The 27,460-nt window shown below is 40.5% G+C and overlaps 1 protein-coding gene across 2 annotated transcripts in view; it reads left to right on the top strand.

The window, feature by feature from the left end:
- The first annotated feature begins 468 nt into the window (after positions 1 to 468).
- CD109 (CD109 molecule) overlaps positions 469 to 27,460 on the top strand; it is a 136,832-nt gene continuing 109,840 nt past the window's right edge. For both annotated transcript variants that reach the window (XM_059400144.1, XM_059400145.1), the window contains exons 1-3: positions 469 to 860; positions 1,976 to 2,148; positions 21,851 to 21,879. In XM_059400144.1, the coding sequence (XP_059256127.1) occupies positions 787 to 860; positions 1,976 to 2,148; positions 21,851 to 21,879 (276 nt within the window). In that variant the 5' untranslated portion in view covers positions 469 to 786. The remainder of the gene's footprint in view (positions 861 to 1,975; positions 2,149 to 21,850; positions 21,880 to 27,460) is intronic.

Here is a 27,460-nt window from a genome sequence, read left to right as displayed (position 1 = left end):
GAAACGTGTTTAGAGACAGCCCAAATTATAAAGCATCACCCTAGATAATTGTTCATCGCAGTTCCAAGTAGCAACACCGAACTGTTGAGTGTGCCAGAATTCCTTTCTTGCTTTTTTTTTTTTTTTTCCTCAACTGAGAAACCACAACATTTTCCTGGAGAGGCAAACGAAATACCTTAATCTGCGTTTTAAGTAAAAACAGTTTTTCTCCTGTCTTTTCATATACATTAAACGACTCGCCAGAAAATACCTCGGTTTGGCCTCTGTGTGTGTGCATATGTGTGTGTTTGCCATTTCTCTAAAATTATGACTCACAGTCTGGGGGACAATGATTGATTTTTCCCCCACTTCACATAGCTGCTCTGAATTTCTCCTCACAAGGATGGGCCTGTTTATTCACTCCGGGCATCGCTGGTAGAACGCTAGTGTAAACAGCCCGGCAACCCGGTGGGCTGGGGAAGTGGGCGGCGCGTGTTCTCCGCGGGGAGCAGGGATGCCGGGGCCGGGCCGGGCTCCCCCGCATTTAGAGACCGCTCTCTGACCCCCCCACCCCCCACCGGGATTTTCGATGCCGGCGGGAGCCGCGAGAAGCGCCATTGTGATGCCGGTGGGAGGGGTGGAGCCACCCAGCCCTGTCTCAATTTAGACTTCTCACTCCGCTTTTAGGCGCGCCCATTTCAGATTGCTAAACTCCAGAGTCAGGGGGAAAAAAAAGCGGGGAGGAGGTGGAAAGCCACACCCCGATTTCCCCAGGAGCCGACGGTGGCCCAGGCAGACGCGGCCGAGATGCGGGGCTGGGGGCTCCTGACCGCCGCCCACCTCGTGTGCGTGTGGACCTCGGTGCTGGCCGCGGCCCCCGGGTAGGAGCGCGGGCGCGGGCGCGGGTGCGGGTGCGGGCGGCCCGGCGGGCGGAGGGGGCGGCGGCTGTGCGGCCGCGGCCAGGGGTGGGAAGCGGCCCCGGGGCGGCACAGCGCAGCGGGGCACCGGCCGGGAGGGTAGACCGGCTGTCGCTGCAGCTGGGTTCTCCGCGGGACAGTGACTTTCTCCACCCGTGCAAGTTGTTGCAGTGTCTTCTGGCCGTAGCGACTTTCTAGGGAGTCGAGTTAGTTCTAGTACACGTTGCCTCTGCCTTTCCCTCAACATTCCCCCCACCTCCCCCGCAAAGATCGTGCTTTTTTCCCCCCCAAGGCTTGTGATGTGTTTTTCCTCTCCGAGGTCTCTCAGCGGCGGCGTTGGCAAGGTGTGGCTGAGGCGAAGTGGTTCCGCTGCAGACACCGTAGGAAGATAGCTAATGAGACACCCACATTAATGGAAAGTGCCCCATCCTACGGTTTTTTGAAGCTGAGCCTTTTTTAACCCTCGGCTGGTGCAGAGAAAGTGCTGTTTTTGCTGACTTTTATGCACTGCTACACCTGGACGTTTTACCACTGGTCGGTTAATTTCTGATGGTATATTTCAATCAGTGGTATTTGTTAGGTGATGTTTTCTGGGGCAGATGCCCATGGATGAAGGTTTGAATAAAAACCGCAAAATTGTGTGTGTGTGTGTGTGTGTGTGTGTGTGTGTGTGTGTGTGTTTAAGCCAAGAAAAAAAAAATCATGCTGGGATAAGGTTGTCTGTAAAGGAGAAGTTTAGAAGCTTGTACGTTGCCAATAACTTCTGCCTGCGTCAGCGTAAGCCATCCACACAGGCTCATCCTGCGCTGTCTGTGGTTTATAAAATGGAAATAATAACACATGCTCTCCTCTAGTGGTGCAGGAATTACTGTATTAAGGTTGACTTATGGGAATTCTTGTTTCAGAAGGGTTTCAGTGCAGTTGTTAAATGGAGCAGTGGGGCCATGTTGGAATAATTGGAACAATTGCAGTTGGCGCAGTATGAAGTCTATTTCACTATCTGTGGAATTTGAGCATCGGAAAAGAATGGAGATGTAAAGATAAGAAACTGTGTTTTTCTCTTCTTGGGAACTCTTTAGGCCTAGGTTTCTGGTGACGGCCCCAGGGATTGTCAGGCCTGGAGGAAATGTAACCATCGGGGTTGATCTTCTGGAACACAGCCCCCCCCAGGTCACTGTGAAGGCAGAGTTGGTCAAGATGGCAGCCAACCTCACGGTCTCTGTCCTGGAAGCAGAAGGAGTTTTTGAAAAAGGTAAGATAAACAGCATGAAGTCTTACCCTTCTGTAGTAGTAACTGCGGTATATTAATAGAGCCATGGGTTAGGTAGGGTAACAGAGAAACCCCAGAGTCGCAGTGTTTCATGTAGTACGCTTTTAATTTTTGCTCATGGAGAGTCCAAAATGGTGTTCCCGGATACTTTCCCAACTGGAGATGCACAGACCCAGGTTCCTTCCACTTTGTGGCTCCCTCATCATCAACATGTGGCTTCCACATTTGCAGGGGAGGAGCATGGAATTCTCATGTGGGAGGTTTTTATAGGATAGACCTAGAGGAGGCTCATATCACTTCTGTTCCTCTTCTGATGGCCACATTTAGCTGCAAAGGGGACTGGGAAATGTAGGCCAGTGACAGCCCAGAGGGGGAAATGGGTAAGGTTAACAGGCTGAGGCAAAATCATATTTATATATAGTTTACATAAACCATATGTAACCATGTTTTTTTTATATTTATTGAGTGCTAAGGATTTTATTAAGTAGGCTTGTGGAAAGGAAAAGAGCTACACAGTGTTAAAAGTTCAGTATTATGGAATATTTCTTAATTTTTAAAGTACAGGAAAAAAATGATGTAAATGTGGAAGTCATTGTAAAAGAACCCACATCTCTTAAATTTGGATTCAAATCTGGTTTAGGATTAAATTGGGTCAATGAATGTCTTCTTTTTTAATATGGAGGGAAAAATAATTTTGGGGGTAAATACTTAAGCCTTTTTCCATTAAAATAAACATTTATTATATTTTTTTCTCTAATTGAAAGAGTAGTGTATACTCAGTGATTACATCCTTGGAAGTAAAGGAAATAAACCCAAATCACCCATAATCCTACTTCCTAACTATAAACACAGTTAACTAGAAGCATGTTTAGATGTTTCATCAGAGGGCAGAGATTGTGGCATAAATGCCTACAGTGTTAAGAGTTATCTTAAAAAATTAATGTAAGAGCACATAATGAAAGGTGGAAGAGATTACACAATAGTTCATCTTCTAAATGTTTATCCTCTACTAACATAAATTAACACCATCATGAAAAAAGTTAAAATCAAATTTTATCTGTATCTGTGGTTTTTTTTTTGTTGTTGTTGTTTGTTTGTTTTTTTTCTTCCCACTGGAGGTTGACTGACTAGGAGAGTAAAGTTTGGGATGGAAGTTAAGAAGAGTTCATGCGTATGGGAGCCAAGCCTCTTTGTCTTTCCTAGGAGTTATGTCAGGAAAGTTAGAGGCCTTGTTTCCCTGAAGAGGAAATGTAGCTTAGTGCTTAAGACCTGAGATTGTCCTAGCACCGGTTGTATGATCGTGTGCAGTTAGCTGACTGTTCTGAGCCTCGGTTTCCTCACCTGTAAAGTGAGGATAACGAAACTTACATTCCAGAGCAGGTATAAAGTGAACGTTAGTATTCCAGCCTATGTGGAATTCAACACCTGCTGTTAGTATTTTCCATAATCATACTGAAGAAGAACATGCAGGATGTATTATTTCCTTTTATATGAGAATAGACTTCTGTTTTTGGTATTGAACTATTATTTCTGAAAATGAATGAATGAATCCTGGTTTTACAATGATGGCTAAAGAAAATACTGAAATACTAAGTTCGAGCAGACATTACTTAATGTAGTTGCACAGTCATTATTTATCCACTAAGAGTTGTCATTTTGGCTCTACTAGTGCAGTAGTTTTACTGCGTTGCAGAGGTCCAGAATAACATGGCGGATTTTGATAAATATTTGGGCTTTGCTCCGATGTTTGTATACTCTTATTTTAGAATTTCTACTGCATTATCTTTCTGTAATCTCCTTTATCAGTCTCTTCTTTTTTCTGCAAATAGTACCAACACTGTTGAGGGAGATGGGGAGGACTCTGGCTCATTTTAAAACTTTTTTCTTAGATTTATCTTTTGAGAAGAGAGTTGGTCCCATGTCTCTAGGAAGTCTAAAATGCTCAAGACTGGGTCAGACGACACTATCCTGAGGGCAGCATGAATCTTTGAAAAAGAGAGAGAGAAAATGTGTTTCTTCTAGAGGCTGTTTTCTGACTCTGCTGACATAGAGTTTCATTGAAAATACCATTTCTGGGAGCACTCTCTCCCTTGCAAAGGAGAATGTTACTCCGTTATCAGAGGCTGTGAGTCATTGTTCTCAAAGCAGATGCTTCCTGTAATGTTAGGACTCAAGGACCAAGACACTTTTTTTTTTTTTTTTTTTAAATCTAACTTCTCCAGTGGCAGCAATATGTAGACAAATGAGCATTTTAAATCAATGGGTCTTCTAAATCCAGAGATCCTCCTAGGATCCGTTTTTTTTTTTTTTTCCTCCCTTGCCACATAAACACAAACAAATAAATACATTTTAGGTCTGATTATGTCATTACTTTTTTATGAGGGCCTCCAAGAAAAGGTTGCTTCTAATAAAGATTCATCATCCAGTAGAGCTGGGTAAAGAGAGGTATTATTTCTAAGCGGCTGTTTCTAACAGTCTGTTTTAGAAATTCCTGGGGGCAGAGCAGTGTTTCACCATAACCAGAATGCATTGGTAGCTTAGTTTGTGTCAGAAATGGTAATAGCTAAAGGAGTCATATTGCAGAATATACTTTAAAAAAGGAATGGGTGAAATTGGTGAAGGGGATTAAGAGTGCACTTATCTTTATGAGCACAGAGTAATATATGAAATTGTTGAGCCATTATATTGTACACCTGAAACTAGTATAACACTGTGTGTTAATTACACTGGAATTCAAATAAAAAATGAAAAGAGATAAATGAATTAAAAAAAGAAAGAAGACAGAAAAGTTTGGCTTGTCCTCAAGGAAGAGTTCATTTATTTATTTGAAAGATATAAGGAAGATTTTATTTACATTTCCATCCGTGAGGCCAGCAGCATTGATTACATTATAGTTTATTAATTTTTATTATTTATTTATTTTCTTATTTGTGTATTTTAAATTTTAAATTTTTAAATTGACTTATAATGTATTATTTGCCCCAGGGGAGTTTATTCATTTTTAAATACGTTTCTCCACTTATTGGGGATCAATTATGAGTTTTCTTGGGTGAACGGCAGCCCTTTAGAAAAGTGTTTCTACTAGACTTTGTGGCAATCTGTCAAGGTATATTAATGCCTCTTCAGTGGAGAGATTCAGACACAGAAGTGTGCTTGCCATTATCACCACCAATATCTTCACCCTCATCGCCACCATCACCACCAGCACCTTTATACTGAACAGAGCTAGGTTCAGAGTCTTCTGTCACATAAAATAGTTAAGTGGACCTAATTAACAAAACATGGTAAAAGTTCAGCAGGTAGAAATTACTAGAGGAAAGATGATGGAGTCACTTTTGAAATCAAATCAGATTTGAAGTCAAATCAGACTGCATGTTGGGTGGAGAGTGAGTCTGTTCCTTTATGTCTTTTTTTCTTGGTTTTTATCTTTTCCATTAGTGAGAGGTTGCTCTGGAGTTCCATGCCAGATCAAGAAAAAAAGTTGAAGAATGTTTGAATTCATGGGTCATAAATGGGAATTATCTTCTCATCTGTGAAGCCATATGGAATGATTGAATTATTTTTAACGTCCTTGAAATTGTTATTTCTGCCTTATGCCCTCCTCTTTCTACAATCTGAAATGTTCTTGTGTAAACTTTCAGTGTTTCTCTTGAGTGAGAATATGAACTCACCCTTTCCCCTCATTAATGAATTCATTGTCGGTGGTTCACGTAAACCTGATTTAAGAAAAAACCCTAAACAAAATGTCAGCGGAGGCCGTGGGTGCTCTGCAGGGCATCTTGTGGTTGAGTGCCTGCTGGTTGGGATGCATTGTTTAATTATTTATTGGGCCAGGCCTACTTCCATCTTCCCACTGATGCATTGGCATGAGGCATACTCTATGAGGGCGTGTGTCTATGTCCTTTAGTAATTGCTTTTTCTTTTGCTCTAAAATCTTGGAGATTCAAAAAGTTTAACTTTTTAAGAGTTAAAAATTCTTTTTTGTCCTTTATTGTCTTTCTTTCCCACATTGACAAGGGGGTATTTTATTTTCCATCTTGATCCAGTAAGGGTGGGAAATCAATGCTTCTTAAGTTTGAGCTATTATCTGAAAGACTTAAAAAAATCATCCAGTTCAGTTCAGATGGCTTTCTGGTGGAAACAAAGCTCTGGAACATACGTTTCATGGCTTGTAGATCAAAATCAGTCCCGTGGTTTTTACGAGAGTAGATTAATTACTGTAGTGTGTGGGCAGATCTCCCAGGACAGGTTTTCACAGGCAGCTTTGTCAGGAGAGCTAAGTCTGAACTTGTAGGTATGTGAGAATTATTTTTAAAGGGTGTGGACTCTTCATTCACATGTCTTTGGTATTGTGATATCTATCTATCTATCTGAAAGATAAAGGACCACAGTGTAGTCATGAAGCCAGGCTACCTGAGAGTCCATTAGTGGTTGTATGGTTGTGGGCAGTCATGATCTCACCGGGCTTCAGTTTTATTACCTGGAGAATAGTGGTTCCTGCCTTATGCAATTACAAGGCTATTGTACAGATTGAGTGAGGTAACATGTTGAAAGCACTTAACACATAGGAATTATTCAAGAAGAGGATAGCTGTTGTTACCCTGTTGTTATTAGCTATTGTTATTAGAAAAGAATAGCAACAATCATGACCGAGGCAGTTATTAATCATCAGTTGGTGTGATCTTGAAGTGGGAACCCTGTAAAAGGCACATCACTAGGAGGGGCCGGGAAAGGGATTTAACATATTAAATATTGAATTTCCTTATAGTGCCAGGGACTTAATGCACAATTCTTAACGTCAATAAGCTTGTGAGGAAGGCACTATTATCTTCATTTTAGAGATGAAGAAACTGAGGCTAAGAGAGAAAAAAAATAACTTTCCAGAGTTAACAAGCTAAATAGTGAAGCCTGCATTTGAAGTTGGTTCTGTTGGTTCCGAATTTGAAGGTTGAGATTGGATGGAAGAGTATGACATAGTTTTTGTTTGTCTTACTTTGGGATATTGATACAATGTTCTATCAGTCATCTTCCTATAAAATTATCATCACATTTGCTTGGGGTGATGTAGTCCTGGATCTAACGAAATCCAGTCTGGATCTGAAGAATCACAATGCAGTGCTAGCTCTCTACCCACTTTCCTTGGAGCTTTATAGAATGCAGGATCTGGACAGGACCTCAGAGATAAGCCAATTCAGTCACCTAATTTATGTCCAAGGAGACCGAGGCCTGGTGTTTGATGATTTGCCCAAGGTGAAATCACTTATTGGTAGCAGAGCTGAAGACCTCACACATCCCTAAGTTTGTAGGCCAGTGCTATTTCCACTCTAGGAAATTTTCCTAACATATGGAGAACTGTGTGTAAGACCTTAGGATATATTTGCAAATGTTGATTTTTCTGATATGGAAGAAAATAAGGCTAACTAAGGAGTTTTAAAATGCTTACCTGCATATTCGTGCAAGTTTCTTATTTCAGCTCAAGGTGGAGTTGCTCTTTATGGACTAATGATTCTGCATGGAGTGGGGGCTGGGCGAGGAGCCTCATGGATCTTTCTAACGCTAAATCCTGTTTCTGGGTTTTTCACTGTGTGAGTTGTGCTTATGAACAGCACAGACTCAGGGTGCCTGGCTGGCTCAGTTGGGGAGCATGCAACTCTTGATCTCGGGGTTGTGGGTTCGAGCCCTTCATTGGGTGTAGAATTGGCTAAAAGTAAAATCTTAAAAAAAAATGCCAGGGCCACCCCTTTAAGACATGGGTAAGGTCTAGAAATCTACATTTGTTTCAAGCAGTCATCACAAGTGATTCTTAGCCACATTAAAATGAAAACGACTGCTTTTTACTATCTCATGAATGGCTCCTGACCAAGTGTTGGAAAGCCTGAGAATGGGAGGCGTGCCTTTGCACGTCTGTGGTGATTCATGGTAGCTGAGCCAAGTCCCCTCCCAGACTTCTGTATTGGCTTTCAAGCATCCCCCAACTCTAAGCATGGGTGTTCGTTTTAAGCAATGGAGAATCCTATTTTGGGGTTTGATTTATGAATCAGTGATTGAGTGAAGCTGAAAGAAAACTTACTGATTCTTTAAACTCCAAGTTAAAACATGTGCTGCTCCTTTTCTAACACAAAATGAGTCACTGTCCCAGTGACTCACTGAGGGGTTGTGGTGGAAATAGAAATCAGATCCTGTAAGAATTCGGGCTGGGTTACCGTTTGATCCTTTATGTTGCCAAGAGGGCTTTACAATGCTACAACTAGTTGTTTGCCCAATGACATTTTCCTCCACTAATTTATTATTTCCTGATTATTTGTTGTATGTGATTGTGGATGAGTGGGGGCAGGTGGGGAATAAGAGAAAGGAAGGGTTAGAAAAGTTTCAGAGGTTCTAGAAGGATAATATATATTTTAAAGTGCAGAAGGTCTGACTTTTTATTTCTTGTTTTTATATAAGAATTCAGTGTGGTTTGTAAATAGTGCTTCTTGTGTATGACCTTGTGCTTGGTGGTGTTACCTTTTACATCCAGAGTTATACAAATGTCCATTCATACGTGTTCCACTCCTGCTGATATATTTGGCATTTAGTGGGAACAGTCATTTCACATACTAGGGGAGGGAAGGGTGTGCCCGGAGGAAAGAGCTGACGGCTGGGAGTGGCAGCCATGGGGGGATAGAGGTTTGTGTGTCTGTTTTTTGAAAAGATGCTACATTCTGCTTTAGATATAAATTTGGGGAGACATCCAGGTGGAGATGTACAGCAGATAGTTTTGAAATTGTAGCTAGGGAGAGAGTCTAAAGCATTGTTTTCACACAAGCAGACAATTCTTGGAGTCTTGGTGGGAATCCATAAGATGTATAAGAGAGACAAAACTTACTGGAACAATACTGGTGACAGAAGCTTGGAAGAAGGAAAAGAAATCAGTGAAATGGATGAATGATGAGTGGCCAGAGACAGGGATAGGTTGAAGATGGTGAGATGTTTCAGAAGCCAAGGGAAGAAAGTTGTAAGAAGGAAAGTTTTGATAGAGCTGAGTGTCCCAGAGGGACAGAGAAGAGAAGAGGAAGACAGAGAAAAGGACATTGGGTATCCTTAAGTGAATGGTTTTAAGTTGAACGTTGGGACCAAAAGCCAAGTTTAGGGAATAAATGGGTAATGAGAAAATATAAGAGTGTAGACTACACTTTACTGAAATTTGATAGTTGAGAGAGGTAGATATTCTCTTAAAATGCCCAGTAGAGAGGTAAAAGTCGTTGGCGCAAAAGAAGGGGGTGGATAATTCATGGATAAGAAGTCCTAGGATCAGGATTAGGAGCACAGGTAAGTGGATTAATCCTTAAAACAAACAAACTTGTACTTTTTGTTTTGATGCAAGAAAGAGACTGAAGAGAATGAATAAAGGAAGAAATATTTTGAGGTATGGGCTTGCAATGAGGAATAAAATTGGAATACAGTTTCAGGAAGTTTGCAGTAGTTATTTACCTGCCTCTAAATTTTACGCATTTGGTCATCTCTTCATAGGGAGTGGGGATATACATAATAAGTAGTAGCCCATTGGAAAGAGAAACACAGAATGGAGATACTCCCTTGTGGTATCCAAATGGATCCCTGCTGGTTTGTGGGATGTTGGAATGCAAGGGCGGATACTTGTATTGGTATCAAGGAAAGGAACACAGGAGAATAGAGAAGAGAAAGGGGCATTGGTTGTGGTAGTGTGCTTCCACTTGAAGCTTGAAGGGATTGGGTAGTTACTTTATTATTGCCATGGGATTGTCAGCATGAGTAGGAAGTGGAATTGTAATTTATTATCTCTTGGCCTGGGCTAAGGTGATCATCAGATCAAAGGTGCAATGACAAAACTTGAGGAGAAGGATATTATAGTGGGTTCTGGTCTTACTCTGTCTTTTCTACTCTTCATTTCTCTTAGGAAAATTCCATGACTTGACTTTCTTTCTTTGCAAGGGTGAGGGTGAAATTGGCCAAAGAAAATTTGGTGGAGGGAGTTCGGTGGGGAGTAGTGGGGAGGTCCTTGGGTCTTTAGTTTTGAAGAAGTGACTCATGAATTACTCTAAAAACCAAAATGGTAAAGAGCTTAGAAATAAATGGAGTTATATTCTCTTAGGAGTACTTGGTAGCTTCCTTTTGGCAGGGCGATGCTGGGAGTTTACATTTATGGAAATGTAGATGGCAGAAATGATTTAGTATTATAAATGTAAATTTTGCTGTAATCTTGTTAAATCTTCTCAGAAATGTAGTTGAGACAGGGCATTATTATTTTGAGAATTCCAAATATTTATTAGGCATCAAATTATATATGGCACAATATTGGGTGGCATAAATATTGGGCTCTTCATGGGGATGCAAAGTAAGTTTCTTTTCATTTGCCATCTCAAGTTGATGGTAGAGGCTGCTTGGAGTGCTCTGTTGATGGTGTCAAGGTGAAGTCCGGGTTTACCAGAACAGAGAGTAGATGGATTAGCTGTGTCTGCCATGGGCGTGGGGCTGGGGAGAGTTTTATGAATGCTGTAAAGACGGCTGTTGGGTGGAAGAGGGATGGACTTCTACAGGCCTACATGGGGCTTGAGGTAATCACAACATGGATGAGAGAGAAAAGGTAGAAGAATGGGTGTGTTCAAATACTACTGTGAGGGGCGCCTGGGTGGCTCAGTGGGTTAAGCCGCTGCCTTCGGCTCAGGTCATGATCTCAGGGTCCTGGGATCGAGTCCCGCATCGGGCTCTCTGCTCAGCAGGGAGCCTGCTTCCTTCTCTCTCTCTCTGCCTGCCTCTCAGTGTACTTGTAATTTCTCTCTGTCAAATAAATAAATAAAACCTTAAAAAAAATACTACTGTGAGAGTGCACTAAGTACAGAGGAGGGACAGGGAGGAAACATGAGATTTTGTTGGGACCAATATTTTGGAAGTAATATCCAGGTCTCTTCTGTATAGTTTGGGAGTCATAGTGAGTCAGACTCAGGGCTCTAGAACCACACTGGAATCGAACACTTAGCACTATTTCTTATTACCTGAGTGGCCTTGGGCAGGTCACTTCATTTCATCTAATCTCAGTTTCTTCATCTGTATGATGGCAATAAGAATAGTACCCACGTTAGAGCACTGATGTGAGTATTAAATGAGATAGTACTTCAGACCTGTTCTGAGCAATATGGTAGCCACAAGCCACCTGTGGATTTTGAGTGCTTAAAATGCGGCTTGTACAAGTTGATATGGGCTGCAAGTAAAAAATACACACTGGACTTTGAATACTTAATACCAAAAGATGCGACAAAACTGAATTTTTTAAAAACTGATAAGTTTTTAATATTGATTATACCTTCAGGGGTAATATTTTGGGTCTATTGGGTTAAATAAAATATATTATTAAACTTAATTTTATCCATTTTCTTTTTAAAGATTTTATTTATTTGACAGAGAGAGAGATCACAAGTAGGCAGAGAGGCAGGCGGGGGGGGGGGGAAGCAGGCTCCCTACTGAGCAGAGAGCCAAAGCCCGATGCGGGGCTTGATCCCAGGACCCTGAGATCATGACCTGAGCCGAAGGCAGAGGCTTAACCCTCTGAGCCACCCAAGAGCCCCTCCATTTCTTTTTCTTAAGTGTATTGCCTTAGAACATTTATCATATTGTCTGGCATATGGTAAACATTGGAGAATGTCTGCTGTGTCATACCTAGCATTTCCTAGTATCACATATTGTTATTTATGCCGTGCAGCTGTGGCATCAGGCCAGGTCTCTGTTGATGGCAGTTTGATTGTGACTCAGCTGGGCCTTCAACCTTACTCCTTATCCCTTGAGAAAGGAGGAGATCTTTCTAAAAAGAGCACCATCCCATAGGGGACAGTAAACTTTTCCAAAAAGGCCAGATGGTAAACATGGTAGGTTCTGCTGCCTTATGGATTTTGGTGTTTGTCCTTGTAGGCGCAGAGTAGCTATAGAGACAGCGCGTAGTAAATGAGTGTGCTCATGGAACATTACGGACCCTGAATTTGGAGTTCTTGTAATTTTCATGTGTCATGAAGTATTTTTTTTTCTTTTCCCTGCTACATAACAATGCAAAACCATTCCTAGTTGATGAACTGTAGGAAAGTTGGTGTGGGCCATCTTTGGCTCATGGGTCTTAAACTGCCAACCCTACTATCGTAAATGCCCAGACATTCAGTAGCCCAGAACCTTGTTTGACTCTTGGTTTTTCATCTGTTTTGAACCCAACATTTAGTTTATACTGTAACATTGTATTTATTTTACTTTTAGTGGGTTTTGTTTGACCTGTTGATACTCAGTGGTCTAACTGGAGCAACACATTATTTATGAAACTCCTGTTTATTGGGATGTTTGTAAATAAGGAGAGGCAAGAGAGAAAAAAAAATTAAAGGAATGTGTAAGAGGCCAAAGGAGATATTTTTGTTTTGTTTTACTCAAAATGCTTGTCTTTTCTGTATAGATTGGATGCACTGAAGAGTTACTTAGCTTTATAGTGACAGTAAACTGTGAAGCAGAAGCATGTTTTAAGGTTTTGTCTTCCACGGATTTGTAGGGGGAAACCCTATTTCTTGGTTTGTCTCCCTGTGATCAAAGAAAATGCTGAACAATGAGAGAGTTATTTAATAACTTGATAAGGAGGTCCAAGTTTTCAGCCAGGATAGTGATATACTTTAGTTTATATTACTGAATAGCAGAGAACTACCAAAAATAATTAAGCAGTAACTATTAAGTCAGACATATAAATGTATATGTATGTATATATTTGCATATACATTCATATACATACGTACATATACACATATATATTTATATGCATTTAGTGGAAAAGCTGTTTTTTTTACCCATAGGGACTGTTTCTGGATCTGTTGGATTTCCCATTACACATCACCCCTTTCCTTCAGCAGTTCTCCACAGAGCTATTTGGTGAGCACAGATGTGAGAAGAGGCAGCATATGGTATTATAGAGTGTGTTTAAAAAGCTAAGGGAAGGTTCGTTTTTGTGTATGCTTATTATACAACTTAAAAATAGTTTGACTTTATTTGTAAATCAAACGGCCAGCTCTCAGGCTTGTGCCAAGTGTGAAGCCTTAAAACAAGGTTTCTTTTGAGTGGCTTCGGCAGCATTGGGAAGGAGAAAGCATCTGAAAGGATTCTAAGATGGACTTTCTGTGGTTACACACAAGAATAACCTGAGTCCTACAGACTTATCTACAATAATGTTGAGAAGGACTTTTCGTCCCAGAGCGGATCTTTTGTTTGAGATTTAAAGGAACACGAGTTAGTGTTTCTAGAGGTGGTGCCTGTTTCCCATGTCTGAGTGGAACCTTGCTCAGAGGGAGCAGAAATGGTCATAGCAATTTGCAAATGCTGTCTATTTAATCTTCAACCTAGCAACAGTACAGAAAGAGATGACCATTGGGCATCTACATTCCCACCGGTTCACTCCCAGCTTTAGGTTTTGGTTGTGTAAATTATTGCTAGAATGTTAGGACTTTCACATAAGGCTGAGTAAGTGCCTAGGACATTCCAGGCTGCGTTTGTAAATTTGGAGAGAACACAAGTTGAAAAAAATGTCAAGTACTTGAAGTTGACCTTTTAATAATGACACATGAGACCAGTGAGTGGGCTTTAAACTGGATCTCTCTACACATCCTTTGAGCCACTCCCTGAATGTAGCAAGAATTAGGGTTGGGTGGGACATCTCTGCCCTGACGCTCTGGCTTTTGGGAGCAGCTTCTGTTTCTGGCCTTGTTTTTCCTGGGTCTGTGAACAGACACCGTCATGTGTCAAAGTAGTGAGAGCCAGGCATGCAGTCAACCTCCTCTTCCAGTTTTTCTCTAATGAGAAAGCCCCTCGAGGGTTTGACCCAAAAGAGCTACATTAAAAAAAAAAAAAGTTCTATGAACTGGGGTTTCCTGCACTTCGAATCTGGGTAGCTGGTCCTGAGTTGCTGAAATGCTTGTCCTCCGATTAATCAAACTATTGGATTTATTTGGATTGTAGATTCTCAGCTGGTTTTTTGTTTGTTTGTTTTGTTTCGTTTTGTTTTTTACTTTCTCCTTGTTTAGTGTCTCTTAGATAAAAATAAATACACCCAGCCCCTGCCCCAAAATACATGCGCGCGCACACACACACACACACACGCACAGTCTTTGTAAATTTGCCAGTGATGGGAGGTAGACTGCGTGTCAGGCCATGATGGAGAGGAAGCACATTGTTTCCTCCAAGTCACAGGCCTGACAGAATGGCCAACCCCGATGACTTATCCTAAAGTAATGAAAAATAAATACCTCTCCGTAATCGAGGGTACTGGTCGTTGGGGTTCCACTTTCTGCAGTCTAATTTTGTCCATTTTCTCCCAGTGTGGGATATCGTGGTGGATCTGTGCTGTGGCACCCAGGTAGAGCCCTTCGGAGGAGAAGGACTGGTTCTCTCCAGCTCCTGGGAGTGCTGTGGCATTCTGCCCTCAAAGCCAGCCCACTTTGGGGTTTGCATCTGCTAAGAGAATCGCTTTGCCCAAGAGGCACTGCTCCTTGGGTGAAGGTCCAACCCCATCCGCCTGGCTCAGGACAGTTCTCAAGGGTCTTGGCTGTTTTTGAGAGTACGTGTCTTGTGCACGTACCGCTGCCCCCCAAGTCCTATCTCCTCCCTTTACCAGGTACTGAATACAGCAGCACTTCCCACAAAACCCCTGGCTTCCCTGGGGTCCCAGCTATAGACATATGTGGTTATTTTTAACTTTCCTTTGAAGAGGGATTTTTCAGATCTTGAAATTTTCTTTGAATGTATCAGAACTGTAGTATGAGGAAGTGATATGAGAGTTGGGAAATTTTCTAATTTTTGTATCCTTTTCAGAAGTTTTTGTATAACATGAATTATTTTAAAATTAGTTCTGCCATCGCAGCACTTATAGCTGAACTTGAAAGGTTGGGAGCAACGTGGATAAAGAAGAATCCTTAGGTCCTTTGATGACTAGCATAGAGCTGAGGAGAAGAGTCCTGAGATAATAGAGGTTTTGAACCTCTGTGACGGAGGGGTGAGAATGTGCACAAAGAGGCTCTCTAGGCTGGGGAACTTTTACAGTAATCAAGGGTATGTAGAATAAAAGCACAGAGGTAGGGCGCCTGGGTGGCTCAGTTGGGTAAGTGACTGCCTTCAGATCAGGTCTTGATCCCTTCTGGGGTGGAGTCCCATATCAGGCTCCCAGCTTCAGGAAGTCTTGCTTCTCCCTCTCACTTCTCTGCTTCTCCTTCTTCCCTCTCATGCTCTCTCTCTCTCAAATAACTAAATAAATAAAATCTTTAAAAAACAAAAAAAAGGCACAAAGGTTCAGTTGGTGGTTCTGTGCTGAGAGGGAGCCCAGAATGATGATTTATGGCTCAGACCCAAGAGCCAGGCTGCCTGGATTAGAATCTTGGCTCTGTTACTTCTTTTCTGTGGGTGACCTTGGGCGAGTCACTTAATGTCTCTATGACTTAGGGTTCTTATTTGTAAAAAAAAAAAAAAAAAAAAATAAGGAAAATAATACCTAATGGGATTATGATGTGGATTAGATCAGTTAATATATGTCATGCTTTTATAACACTATAAATAGTATCTATTATTATTTACATATTATTTTATTCACCATATTTAAAAATTGCAGGCAATCAGATCTAGCTTGTTGTTTTATTGCTTCTAAGCAGAAATGGGAGTCCTCCATCCTCCAGACTAACATTGTCTAATAGAAGTATGATTCTACCATGTATGTAATACAACATTTTATAATACCCAAAATAAAAAAGTAAAAAATAGGGGCACCTGGGTCACTCAGTTAGTTAAGCTTCCAATTCTTGGTTTGGCTCAGGTCACCATGCTCTCAGGGTTGTGAGCTCAAGTCCTGTGTTGGGCTCTGTGTTCAGCATGGAATCCATTTGTCCCTCTCCCTCTGCATCGCACCCCCTCTCTTTGCTCGCTTGTGCACACAGACTCTCTGTAATAAATAAATGAAATCTTTGAAAAAAAAAAGTAAAATATAGGGGTGTCTGGCTGGTTCAGTCAGTGGAGCATGTGACTTTTGATCTTGGGGTTGTGAGTTTGAGCCCCATGTTGGGTGTGGAGATTACTTATAAAATCTTTTAAAAAAAGGTAAAGAAAATCCAGATAAAATTAATTTTAATTGTGTACTTTAATCTAACCCAATAATTCATAAATATATAATCAGTTCAGCATGTACTCACTATGAAATTATTACTGAGATGGTTTACATTCTTTTTACTTCTTTAAGTGTTAGAAATATGGGGTGTATTTTGCGTTTGGAGCACATTTCAGTTGCTCATTTCAGTAGCCAACGTGGATGGAGGCTATTGTACTGCTCTGTGCACCTTTACAGGTTTGCTAGTTAATCTTTTTATTTCAAGAGTGTTCCAGTCATCCATTTCTGTGAGCGATTCACCCAAAACGTAGCAGTTTGAAACAACAATACTTCATTATTTCTCATGAATCTCACTCACCCAGCTTGTACACACAAGATTGATGATTGTTGCTTGAATCAATTATTTCCAGGATAGCTGTGAAATTTCCCAATTCCATGATTCCTTCTATATTTACTTGTTGGAATTCTACAGTAAAGAAGAACTTTTTCTTCTCCATCATTTAGTCATGTGTTTAATTACAGAGAAGCATGCGCTCATGGACTCTTCCTTTATTCAGTAGGTTATAATCCATAAATTATTTGAATGTTCAAGTTGTCTGACCATTCCATGATGTATATTATTATATATATAATCTTTTATTTATATTATTTATATATACATTTATATAATTTATATAATATATAGGAGTGATCCAATGATTTGAACAGTCAAATAAAGGCTTTTTTTCCCCCCCAATTTTCTATATTATCCCTGTTCCCACACATGCACAGCCTTCCCCATTATCAAGATCACTAAACCAGATGGTACCTTTTTTTTTTTTTTTTTTTTTTTTTAGCAGGAATGAAACTACACTGACACATCATAAACAATGGAAGTCCATTGTTTTCATCAGGGTTCTCTCTTGGTGTTGTATATTCTGTGGATTTTGGCAAATGTATATTGACATATAACCATTATTATAATACCATACAGAGTATTTTGACTACCTTGAAATCCCTCTGTGCTCTGCCTTTTCATCTCTCTGTGCTACTTCCCAGCAACCTGATCTTTTTATCATATCCATAGTTTTGTTTTTTTTCCAGAATGCCATTTATTTGGAATCATGCAGTATGTAGCCTTTTTAGATCTGGCTTCTTTCACTTTACAGTATACATTTAAGCTTTCTTTCTTTTTTTTTTTTTTTTTAAGATTTTATTTATTTTTCTCAACGAGAGAGAGAGAGAGCACGTAAGCACACACACAGGCAGACGTAGAGGAATAAGCAGGCTTCCAGCCGAGCAAGGAGCCCGATGTGGGACTCAATCCCAGGACCCATGACCTGAGCGGAAGGCAGATGCTTAACTGACTGAGTCACCCAGGCATCCCACATTTAAGGTTTCTCTGTATGTCTTTTCATGGCTTGATAACTCATTTCTTTTTAGAGCTGAATAGTATTCCATTGTCTAGATGTACCACAGTTTATTTCTTCATTCACTGACTGAAGGAAACTTGGTTGCTTCCAAGCTTTGGCAGTTATGAATAAAACTGCTGTAAATACCTGCGTGCAGATTTTGTGGGTGGTCATAAGTTTTTAGCTCTTTTGAGTAAATACCAAGGAATGGAATTGCTGGATTGTATGGTAAGAATATATTAAGTTTTTTAAGAGATTGCTTAACTGTCTTCCCAAGTGGCTGTACCTTTTTGCATTGTAAATCAGCCGTATGGGAGAGTTCCTCTTGCTCCTTATCCTGGCCAGCATTTGACATTGTCAGTGACTGATAGAAGTGTCCTGGTATCTTATTGTTTAATCTGCATTTCCCTATGATGTGGGGCATCTTTTTATTATGCTTCTTTGCCAACTGTGTATCTTCTTTGCTGAGTTGTCTATTAATGACTTTGGCCCATTTTTTAGTCTGTTATTTGCTTCCTATTGTTGAGTTTTAAGATTTCTTTGTAGATTTTGGACTATAGTCCTTGACTTTTGCAAATATTTTTTCCCAGTCTGCAGCTTTTCTTCCCATTCTCTTGACGTTGTCTTTTGCATAGCAGAACTTTTTAATTTTGACGAAGTCCAGCTTATGAGTTTTTTTAAAAAAAGATTTTATTTATTTGAGAGAAAGAGAGAGAACATGAGTGGGGGGTGGCAAGGAAGAAGCAGGCCCACCCCCCCTCCCCACCCACCTTCCTCTGAGCAGGGAGCCCAACATGGTGCTCTGTCCCAGGACCCTGTGATCACAATCTGAGATGAAGGTGGATGCTTAACTGACTGAGCCACCTATGCTCCCCTGAATTGTTTCTTTAATGGATTGTATCTTTGGTCTTATATCTAAAAAGACAAGGTCATTTAGGTTTTCTCCTATGTTATACTCTAGGAGTTTTATAGTTTTGCATTTTATATTTAAGTCTGTGATCCATTTGGAGTCAGTTTTTCTGAAGGGGATAAATACTATGTCTAGGTTCACTTTTTTTTACATGTGGTTGTCCGTTCCAGGATTATTTGTTGAAGAGACAGTCTTTCCTCCATTGCATTGTTTTTGCTCATTTACCAAAGATCATTCAACCATATTAGTAGGGGTTCATTTCTGGGCTCTTTCATCTGTTCCATTGATCAGTTTGTCTATTCTTCTGACAATACTACACTGCCTTGATTACTGTAGCTTTGCAGTAAGTCTTGGAGTTATTAGTACTGGCCATCCAGCTTTTGTTGTCCTTCAGTATCGTGATGCTTATTCTGGGTCTTGGAATCAGTTTGTTGATTTTCACAAAATAACTTTCTGGGATTTTGATTAGGATTGCATTGATCAAGTTGGGAAGAACTGATGTCTTGACAGTGTTGAATCTTTTTATCCATTGAATATCTCTTCATTTATTTAATCCTTTCTTGATTTCATTTATCATAGTTTTGTAGTTTCTTCATATAGATCTTGTACCCGTTTTATTTGATTTATACCTAAGTATTCTTTTCTGGGGGATGCTAGGGTAAATGGTATTATTTTTAGTTTCAAAGAGCATTTGTTCATTGTTAGTATATTTTTATTGAGAACACACTCTCTTCGTCTGCTGAGGTACGTGTTAAGATCAGAGCAAATTCTGCTCTATGGAGGATGTTCTCAATTCCATCTATTCCTGCATATTGAACTATTTAAATGTTTCAGTCCAAATATTTTACAGGGTTTGTCTTTTTGCCTGGAGAGTACTATGACTCCCTTCAACAAATATTTTTACAACACAAAACTTGTCAAGTAAATTGTCTGTATTTATGGTTCTTTTGACTGACCAAGTTCAGTGGCTGCAATATCATAGGGCTTCTCAAATCTTACTTCAATTCAGTATGGAATATGGCTATCCCATTAAAAGAAGAACTTAATGAGGAGAAGTTTCTTCCCACAAGTTGAGATAATACCAATATTTCAAAGTTAAGTCTTGTGAAAATTAAACCCACCTCTTATCAATATTTCAGTAAACCAAAACGATTCAGGACAATTGCTGCATCAGGATGCTGGGACAGTGGCATAACTTGGGATATTTAATACCAGCCAGGACTCACTCTGTGCAAAAGGCCTTTTAGGATCTGGTCCAACCTCATCTTTCTAGTCCTCTCCCTGCCAGCTCTTTTCTTCTGTAGACTCATGCTGAGCTCCGCTCTTTTGCATTTGCTGCTGCTCTGCCTGGAAACTCTTCCCTTCCTTTCTCATCTGGCTAATTTTTCCTTATCGTCCCAATCTGAGACTTCTGGCATCGTTTTCTCTGGGAGCCTTTTCCTGGTCCCTGTGGGGTGGGCTCTGTCCTTTTCTTATTGCCGCCCTCCCGTGTTGGCGCTGTATCTCTTCAGTTGTTTCTCTTTGTCACCTTTTCAAGACACTTTTTGTCCAGTGTCCTGTTATTTAAGAGTCCTGCTCTTTGCTTCCTATGGTGACAGTCACTGGATAAACTGGTCTGTGCTAGGTGATAAGTGATTTTGACGAATTGCTTATCTGCTTCTGAAAACATATTTGTATTTCACGGAGGCCCATTGGGGCAGTGGTCTTCAGGTGGGTGTGCACACATTGGGGATTGTGCAAGACCATTTATAAGGGTGTAGGCAGAAAACGTACTAACTTTTACTTTTTTTATTTTATTGAGCAAAACTAAGGAACTAAGGTTTTCTAATATTTAGTATTTTGGTTGAGAAAGTGCATGTATGTATATGACTTGATAATCTAACTTGACATTGGTGATATGTACTGATCGACTGAGTGCTCTATTATGAAAATGGGAAGACCCTGCTATAGAGGCACACGGACATCCCCAGAGGAGATCTCTTCCAAGTTTTCTGGCGCTACAGTGACTTACATTTTTCAAGTGTTTCCTCTGTGCCAGACACTGTTCTATACACTTTCTAGGTATCAACATACTTATTCTTCACAACCACTTTATGAGATTGGTCCTATTATTAACATGCTCAGTTTATGGGTGAAGAAATTGAACCCAGACAATCAGGTAACTCTTTCAAGGATGGGGCTAGTACATGGTTGATGAGTATAGAATTGGTGGAGTCTAATTCCAGAGGCCACTTGCTTAACCCCTGCTCTCTACTGTGCTCTGCTCTGGTGTCTGTCTGTTTCTATAGGATAGACACATGTGGCTTCCAGGAGGACAGGGACCATGTCTGTCTTATTCATGGTGGTAAATACTTCTTAAATATTCACAAGTATTTCTTAAATGAAGGAACTGTGAGGGTCCATCATCACCTCTGAATTCATGTCACTTCAATAGGACCTTTGGATAAGTACTCTTTTATTTTTAACTTGAAACATTTTTTCCCTTGAAGTAATTAGATCTGATGAGAAATTGGCATGAGTTAAATTAGCAGCCCTATGTTTAGAAACTGTACATGAAAAGAAGTCTGCATCACTCTAATACCAGTGACTCAGTGATGAGTCCCAGCTCACCCCTGATGTGACTAATGCCTTCCTTTTCTTCCTTTATCACGAGGGTCTGAGAACATAAATAAACCTCAACTTCTTTCTCAACACAGATTCATATGTCCCTCCAATATGTAGAACCTTTTTTTTTTTTTAAAAGATTTATTTATTTATTTATTTGACAGAGAGATCACAAGTAGGCCGAGAGAGAGGAGGAAGCAGGCTCTCCGCGGAGCAGAGAGTCTGATGCAGGGCTTGATCCCGGGACCCTGGGATCATGACCCGAGCCAAAGGCAGAGGCTTAACCCACTGAGCCACCCAGGCGCCCCTAATATTTAGAACCTTAAAGCAGCAACATAAACAGCAGCAACGATGACAACAAAAATGATAATGGAAAAGAAAAGAAGAACTTAAGCTAATTTTGGGGGGTGGGGTTCACCCACTGATGGCTTTTTAAGTCTGGCTTAGCTTTCCTTAATTCTTTGGCACGAAGTTCTATGGTAATCCCTCAGGTATTCTGGGCTTTCACATAATTGTTTTGTTTTGACCAAATAAGTTTATGATTCTGTAAGCTTATGATTCCTTCTCCATCCGAAAGAGTATTAGGAAAGTCTTCGGAGTTGTGTAGTATATCATTGTATTCAAATTCTGACTCTCTTTTCTTCCCTGTTTTGCTTTTAGGCTCTTTCAAGACACTTACTCTTCCATCAGTAAGTATCCATTTAAAAAATTTGGTTTCAGAAATATATATTGCTTTGACCAATGAAACAAAAAATTAATATTTTGTTGGCCTTTATATCAGTTTACACCCCTTGTGAATTTGACTTGAGTTCAGTTTCACATTTAGACCCAGAATACTGTTACTGCAAGGAGATTGGTTATCAGCCTTTTCAAACCCATAGCAGAGATTTTCTTCACGTAAAATAGGGAACTCACTGAGGGAACCTGGCCTGGACTATTGCCACAAACACAGGCATCTGCCTTAAAAAACCTTAGAGTTTTGAGGGTGTATTAATGATCACTCTGTCCTTCAGTTTCTCTGTCCTGGAAAAGTGGAGTGCCACGCTGAGCTCTACTGAAGGCTGAGGCATTGGTGATACTGATCCTGTCTTTATTGAAACTTTTTTGTTGTTGTTGTTGTTCATAATTTAAGTTTTTACATTATTTCTACTTTGAAATATTTTAAATATTACAAATTTATTTATCTTGGTTGCTGAATTTTTTTTGTCTCCTCTTTAAGTTTTGCACCTGGGACAGGGCCTCACCCACCTCACCCTTGTCCCAGCCCTGGAAAAGGGGATAAAGAAACTGCCTCCTGTTTCATAGGGGATACCCCAGAGGTGAAGTAAGATGTGAAAGTGCTGTAAAAATTTCCTATAGAAGTGGAAAGGGGTTATTATTTTGTTGAGAAAGTCATAAAACCTGATGATTACATGCTGTTTGTGAACTGATCCTACTTGTCATCGCTTTGATTTAGAAGTTTGTGCTTTTATGACTATGTTTTGTTTTGGGGCTTCACACTTTGAATGTACAATAGAGAACGGAGACCACAGCATCCAACAAGAGATGCCATTTAGTATACTTTTCTGAGAATAGTTGACTGGTGACTTTGTTAAAAAAACAAAACTCAGCCTAGTAAATTTGAAGATCTAATTGGCCTTATTAAGCCATTGGACAGGATCCCATCTAGCAAGTAGAGGGGGAGCTCCAGAGTTGTACCGTGTGGAAGATTTTTGTAGGAAGGAGGGTGGGGCAAGGAAGTTATTAGCAAAAGAAAAGAAAGGATTGTTCCAGACAAGGTCACCTTCCCTTAGGGGGAAGGGCCTGGGGTCTTATCCTGTAGATTACCTCATCTTCCTTTGGGTAGGGGTGGGGATGGAGAGGGCCCATGTGACAGATTACCTCATGGGTGCTTGTCAGAAAGTTCCAGATTGATTGTCCTAAAAGTCCACTCCTGGAGAAGTTGAAACTGCCATTAAATCTCAGTTTGCTCGTCTGGGAGCAAGCTAGTTCACCTTGGGCCGGTGGTTTTCCTTTGAACAACTTTAGCCCTGACACTTTACATACTTAATGTAGAATCAGCATCACCTGATGAGCCAGGTTCCCCCATTTCCTCCATTACTTCCTGAAGGTTACTTATGAAACATATTCAGGAATCACTGGAAGTGGAGTGGGGTTGTTCCTAGAGAACACAGTGTGGCCAAACAGTGCTTTATAAAAATTACTTATATTCCATGGCTATGATTTCTTACCTATTATGCTTCTGCTTTCCTTACTAAGAAATAAAACTGCTTTTCTACTGTTAAATAGAAAGTAGGGAAAAAGAGGCGAAGCAGGTGGAAGTGGGGAAACCCAATCTCAGTGATAATAAAATATCGCATTGTGTTCTTGTACCCTAAAACATTAGAAGCTGGCCATATGCTGTTGAAAGAATTTTCTAATAAATGGTTAAAGTAAATCCAGTGTAATACAATAGTCTTACAGCAGAAGGTGGTGGGATTTAAGTCCATGAACCACAGTTTATGTTTTTATTTTTAAAAAACATTTAATTTATTTATCTGAGAGAGAGAGCCTGAGGGTCGGGGGAGGAGCTGAGGAAGAAGCACACTTCCTGCTGAGCAGGGAGCCATGGGTGAGGCTCGATCCCAGGACCCTGAGATCAGGACTGGAGCCCAAGGCAGATGCTTAAGTGACTGAGCCTCCCCGGCACCCCCAGGAACCACAGTTTAAAGTACAACTGTCTGGTTTCTTCAGAGAAGCCTGCAGGTGCACAGGCTGGAAGAGTAGAAGGGCTGAACAGGGAAGGCATCAGGCCGGATGAGGGCACCTGGGCCTGTTCCGGTAATGTCAGTTTATTATAAACTGTACCTGGCCAAACTATCATTAAGCTGGAATTTGGCTGCTCTGACTCTTTTAAGTCTTAACTGTGTGAAATACAAACTCCAACATCCTGTATTTGTCTTTAATATTAATGCTATTTCTATTGTTGTAGATATAGCAATTATCTACTGAAAGCTTTACTGGAGATTATATTTAGGACTATATCCCTTTTCTAGTAAAACAGAAGTTTAAAGACCTAGTCATAAAGTGTCTGGGAAAATGTGATCATTCTTGGCAAAAATAGAAAGTTCTGTATGGTTACGAGTTTTCAGTTAACATAGACCCAACTTTCAGAATGTGCTCTTGCAATCTCATGTTTGTAAATGTAACATTTTGAATTGTTTTTTAAGGTTCTCTCAAGTTTTTGCTGTACAATATAAATATTTTGACTGCATTGAAACAAATGTGTTTTTAATATCTGATTAGCCTATTGTTTTTACTTTTGATACACTACAGTCAGCTTTTAATAAGAAGTAAATTAAAAAACAATTGATGCTTAATACCAATATTACTTTTTGCAGAGAATGTGCTAGGAGAAATTTCTTTTATTCTCTCTGTAAAGAAGTCCAACTTAAATGAAGAAGTGGCTTTTAAAGTTGGAAATGTTTTTAAAGTTTATTTTATGTATAATTAATATTTAAAAAAATATATATATTTAAAGATTTTGTTTATTTATTTGACCGAGAGATTGAGATCACAAGTAGGCAGAGAGGCAGGCAGGGAGGGAGGGGGAAGCAGGCTCCCCACCGAGCAAAGAGCCCAACACAGGGCTCAATCCCAGGACGCTGAGCTCATGACCTGAGCCAAAGGCAGAGGCCTTAACCCACTGAGTCACCCAGGCGCCCCTAAAAATATTTTTTAATAGAAACCATCCTCTTAAATTCCCAAACCTTATTTTGAAAGTTATTTGAAATCTCCACTACTCTTAATAACTAGCATTATTAATGAAGTAGAGTAGGATCAATGCTATTGTGTTGTCTCAGTTTCCTTGACAACTGATCTTTTAGAGAGGACAAGATGGTTTTAGTCAACCCAAATTAGTTCCTTGCCCACCAAGGGACCTTTTTAAAAATTGTTATTTATTTTTATTTTATTTTTAAGCAAACTCTCTGCCCAATGTGGGGCTCGAACTCACAACCCTGAGGTCAAGCATCACATGCTCCACTGATTGAGCCAGCCAAGTGCCTGTCCACCAAGGACTTTTTGAGCATACCTTCCTTCCATATTTTGGGCAAAGAGCAATCATTTCCTTAGAAAATTAGCATTCATGTATACACAGAATAGACTTAGCCTAATGAGAATCTTACATGCCCAACTCAGATGCTAATCGATACTTTGCTGATCAAAGCCCCTTGATGTTGTGCACTCCCCTTCTCTTGTCCTGCTGCTAGACAGTGTCCTCTGTGGGCATTGTATCTTTCTCCAGCCATCTGGTCTTGGCTCAACATACAGAGGTCCCAAATCTCTGTGGGCGAATAATTGGTTCTTATATAAGAGATATGGAAATCTCTGATGAGGGAGCCTCTTTATTACCAATCCTGGGAGCTCTTTCAATAATTGTGACCCCAAGAAGGCAGAGACAGTTGATCAGCGAAGATTCAGGAGCTAATACCTTCTGGTGTCCTCTCCACTGTGGGGAGCAGGTTACAACCCATCCTAGGTCTGGTACAGAGAGAAACTTCCATAGAGATTGCTTAAATCCATGGTGTTTTCTTCAGTCTCCTCATTCTGCCCCTGTACTGTTAGCAATGGAAAACTAAGGTCTCTACCATGTCACAGGATTCCTGGTGCCATGCAAAGTCTGTGGGGACACCCCAAGGCGTACAGTGATGCCCTGTGGCTTGTAGAGTCACCCCTGCTCTGCTGATACACCAGGTTCACTTGTCATCTCTGACTTTCCAGCCCTGGGATGAACACTGAGGCTTTGAGCATCTTGAATTGTGTAAATCTTACATATGCAGGAGGGGGGGTGGTGGTGAGATTTCTAACAGGGAAGTTGAGAAAACAAATTGGGGTGGGAGGAGGGGATGTGGGGGGCGAGGTGTAGCTGAGAGGAGCAGAAGATAGTACTGTCTCCTCCTGAGGCAGTGCCAGCGCTCCCTGAAGGAGGATGGATAGGAGAGAAGGTTTTGGGACACATTGTGTGTTACTTCTGTTTCTTTAACTCTTTGGTGTTCTAGTGGTTAATGGGCCTCTTTAGTTTTGGGCCGCTGCATCATGGATTTGCCATAAATCTTCAATCTGCTATCTGTTCTGGGGCCTAAAAATGATCAAACTGTCTCCAGATCATGAAAATCAATCCTATCAAATACCATATTTTAAACACGAAGTATTTATGAATCTTTGCCACGTGTAAGTCTTTGATAGGCTGGCATAGACTGTGTCCTGCTTTTAGTATTAAAATACCTATTTAAAAGAATCTGGGAGCTGAAGTATCATTTGAGAAAATGGAATATAAGAATGCAGGTTCCAAGCTAGACTCCCAGCCCTATGAGGGCACACGTCTTTGGTTCATGTTGTATCCCAAAGACTCAGAACAACCTGGAGACAGAAGGTGCTCAAGAAATATTTATTGAAGAAAAGCAGAAATTGGCACTGGAAGTTATTTGAATGTGATGCTACTGATTGTTTTTTTTCTAACTTTTTATTAAGAAATTTGCAAATATACACAAAACTTGAAGGAATTCATAGTGAACCCTTTTATACGCACCACTCCCAGTCTCCCATTAACATTTTGCCATACTTGCTCTATAACATGTCTCTCTGTCTCTCTGTCCATTAATTCATCTTATTTTTTAAATGTATCTCCAGGTAAATTGTGGACATCAGTATTTCTCTCCCTAAATATTTTTTGTTGATCATTTTATTGGTGCTTTGTTACATTTCCTTTGTATTCTTAGGCATCTTGCTAGCTTCCAGGTAGCTGCTATGACTGGAAGGTCTCCGAGCTTTCTGTGGACAAAACTTATTTGCAAGAATGAATCACAATTTAGTTTTAGAATCGCAGGTTTATTAACATGAAAACCAACTGAGAGTCAAGTATGCTAAGTCGTCTGTTGTAAACCGATTATCTCAAAGCTTTGGCATTAAAACAGCAATAAGCTTTTATGGCTTCTCACAATTTCTGTGGGTCTGGAATAGGGGAACCACGGAACTGGGCTGTTCTGATTTGGGATATTGCAAGATGTCAGTTAGACTTGCAGTCACCTGAAGGATTCCCCAGGGCTGGGGATCCTTGGTATGGGAGCTCATTCATAAGGCTATCAAGCTGGTGCTGAGGGAGTGCTCAGTTTCTCCCTGCAGGCGTCTCAAGCATCTTCATCACATGGCACAGCTGGATTCCTCCAGAGTGAAGAATCCCAGAGAGAGAGAGAGGGAGAGAGAGAGAACCAGGCAGATGCTATCCTTTCT

The sequence above is a fragment of the Mustela nigripes genome, chromosome 5 (genome assembly GCF_022355385.1).
Source record: "Mustela nigripes isolate SB6536 chromosome 5, MUSNIG.SB6536, whole genome shotgun sequence".
Lineage (NCBI taxonomy): Eukaryota > Metazoa > Chordata > Mammalia > Carnivora > Mustelidae > Mustela > Mustela nigripes.
The sequence above is the reverse complement of the archived record's forward strand: the minus strand, read 5'-3'. Positions and strand labels throughout refer to the sequence as shown.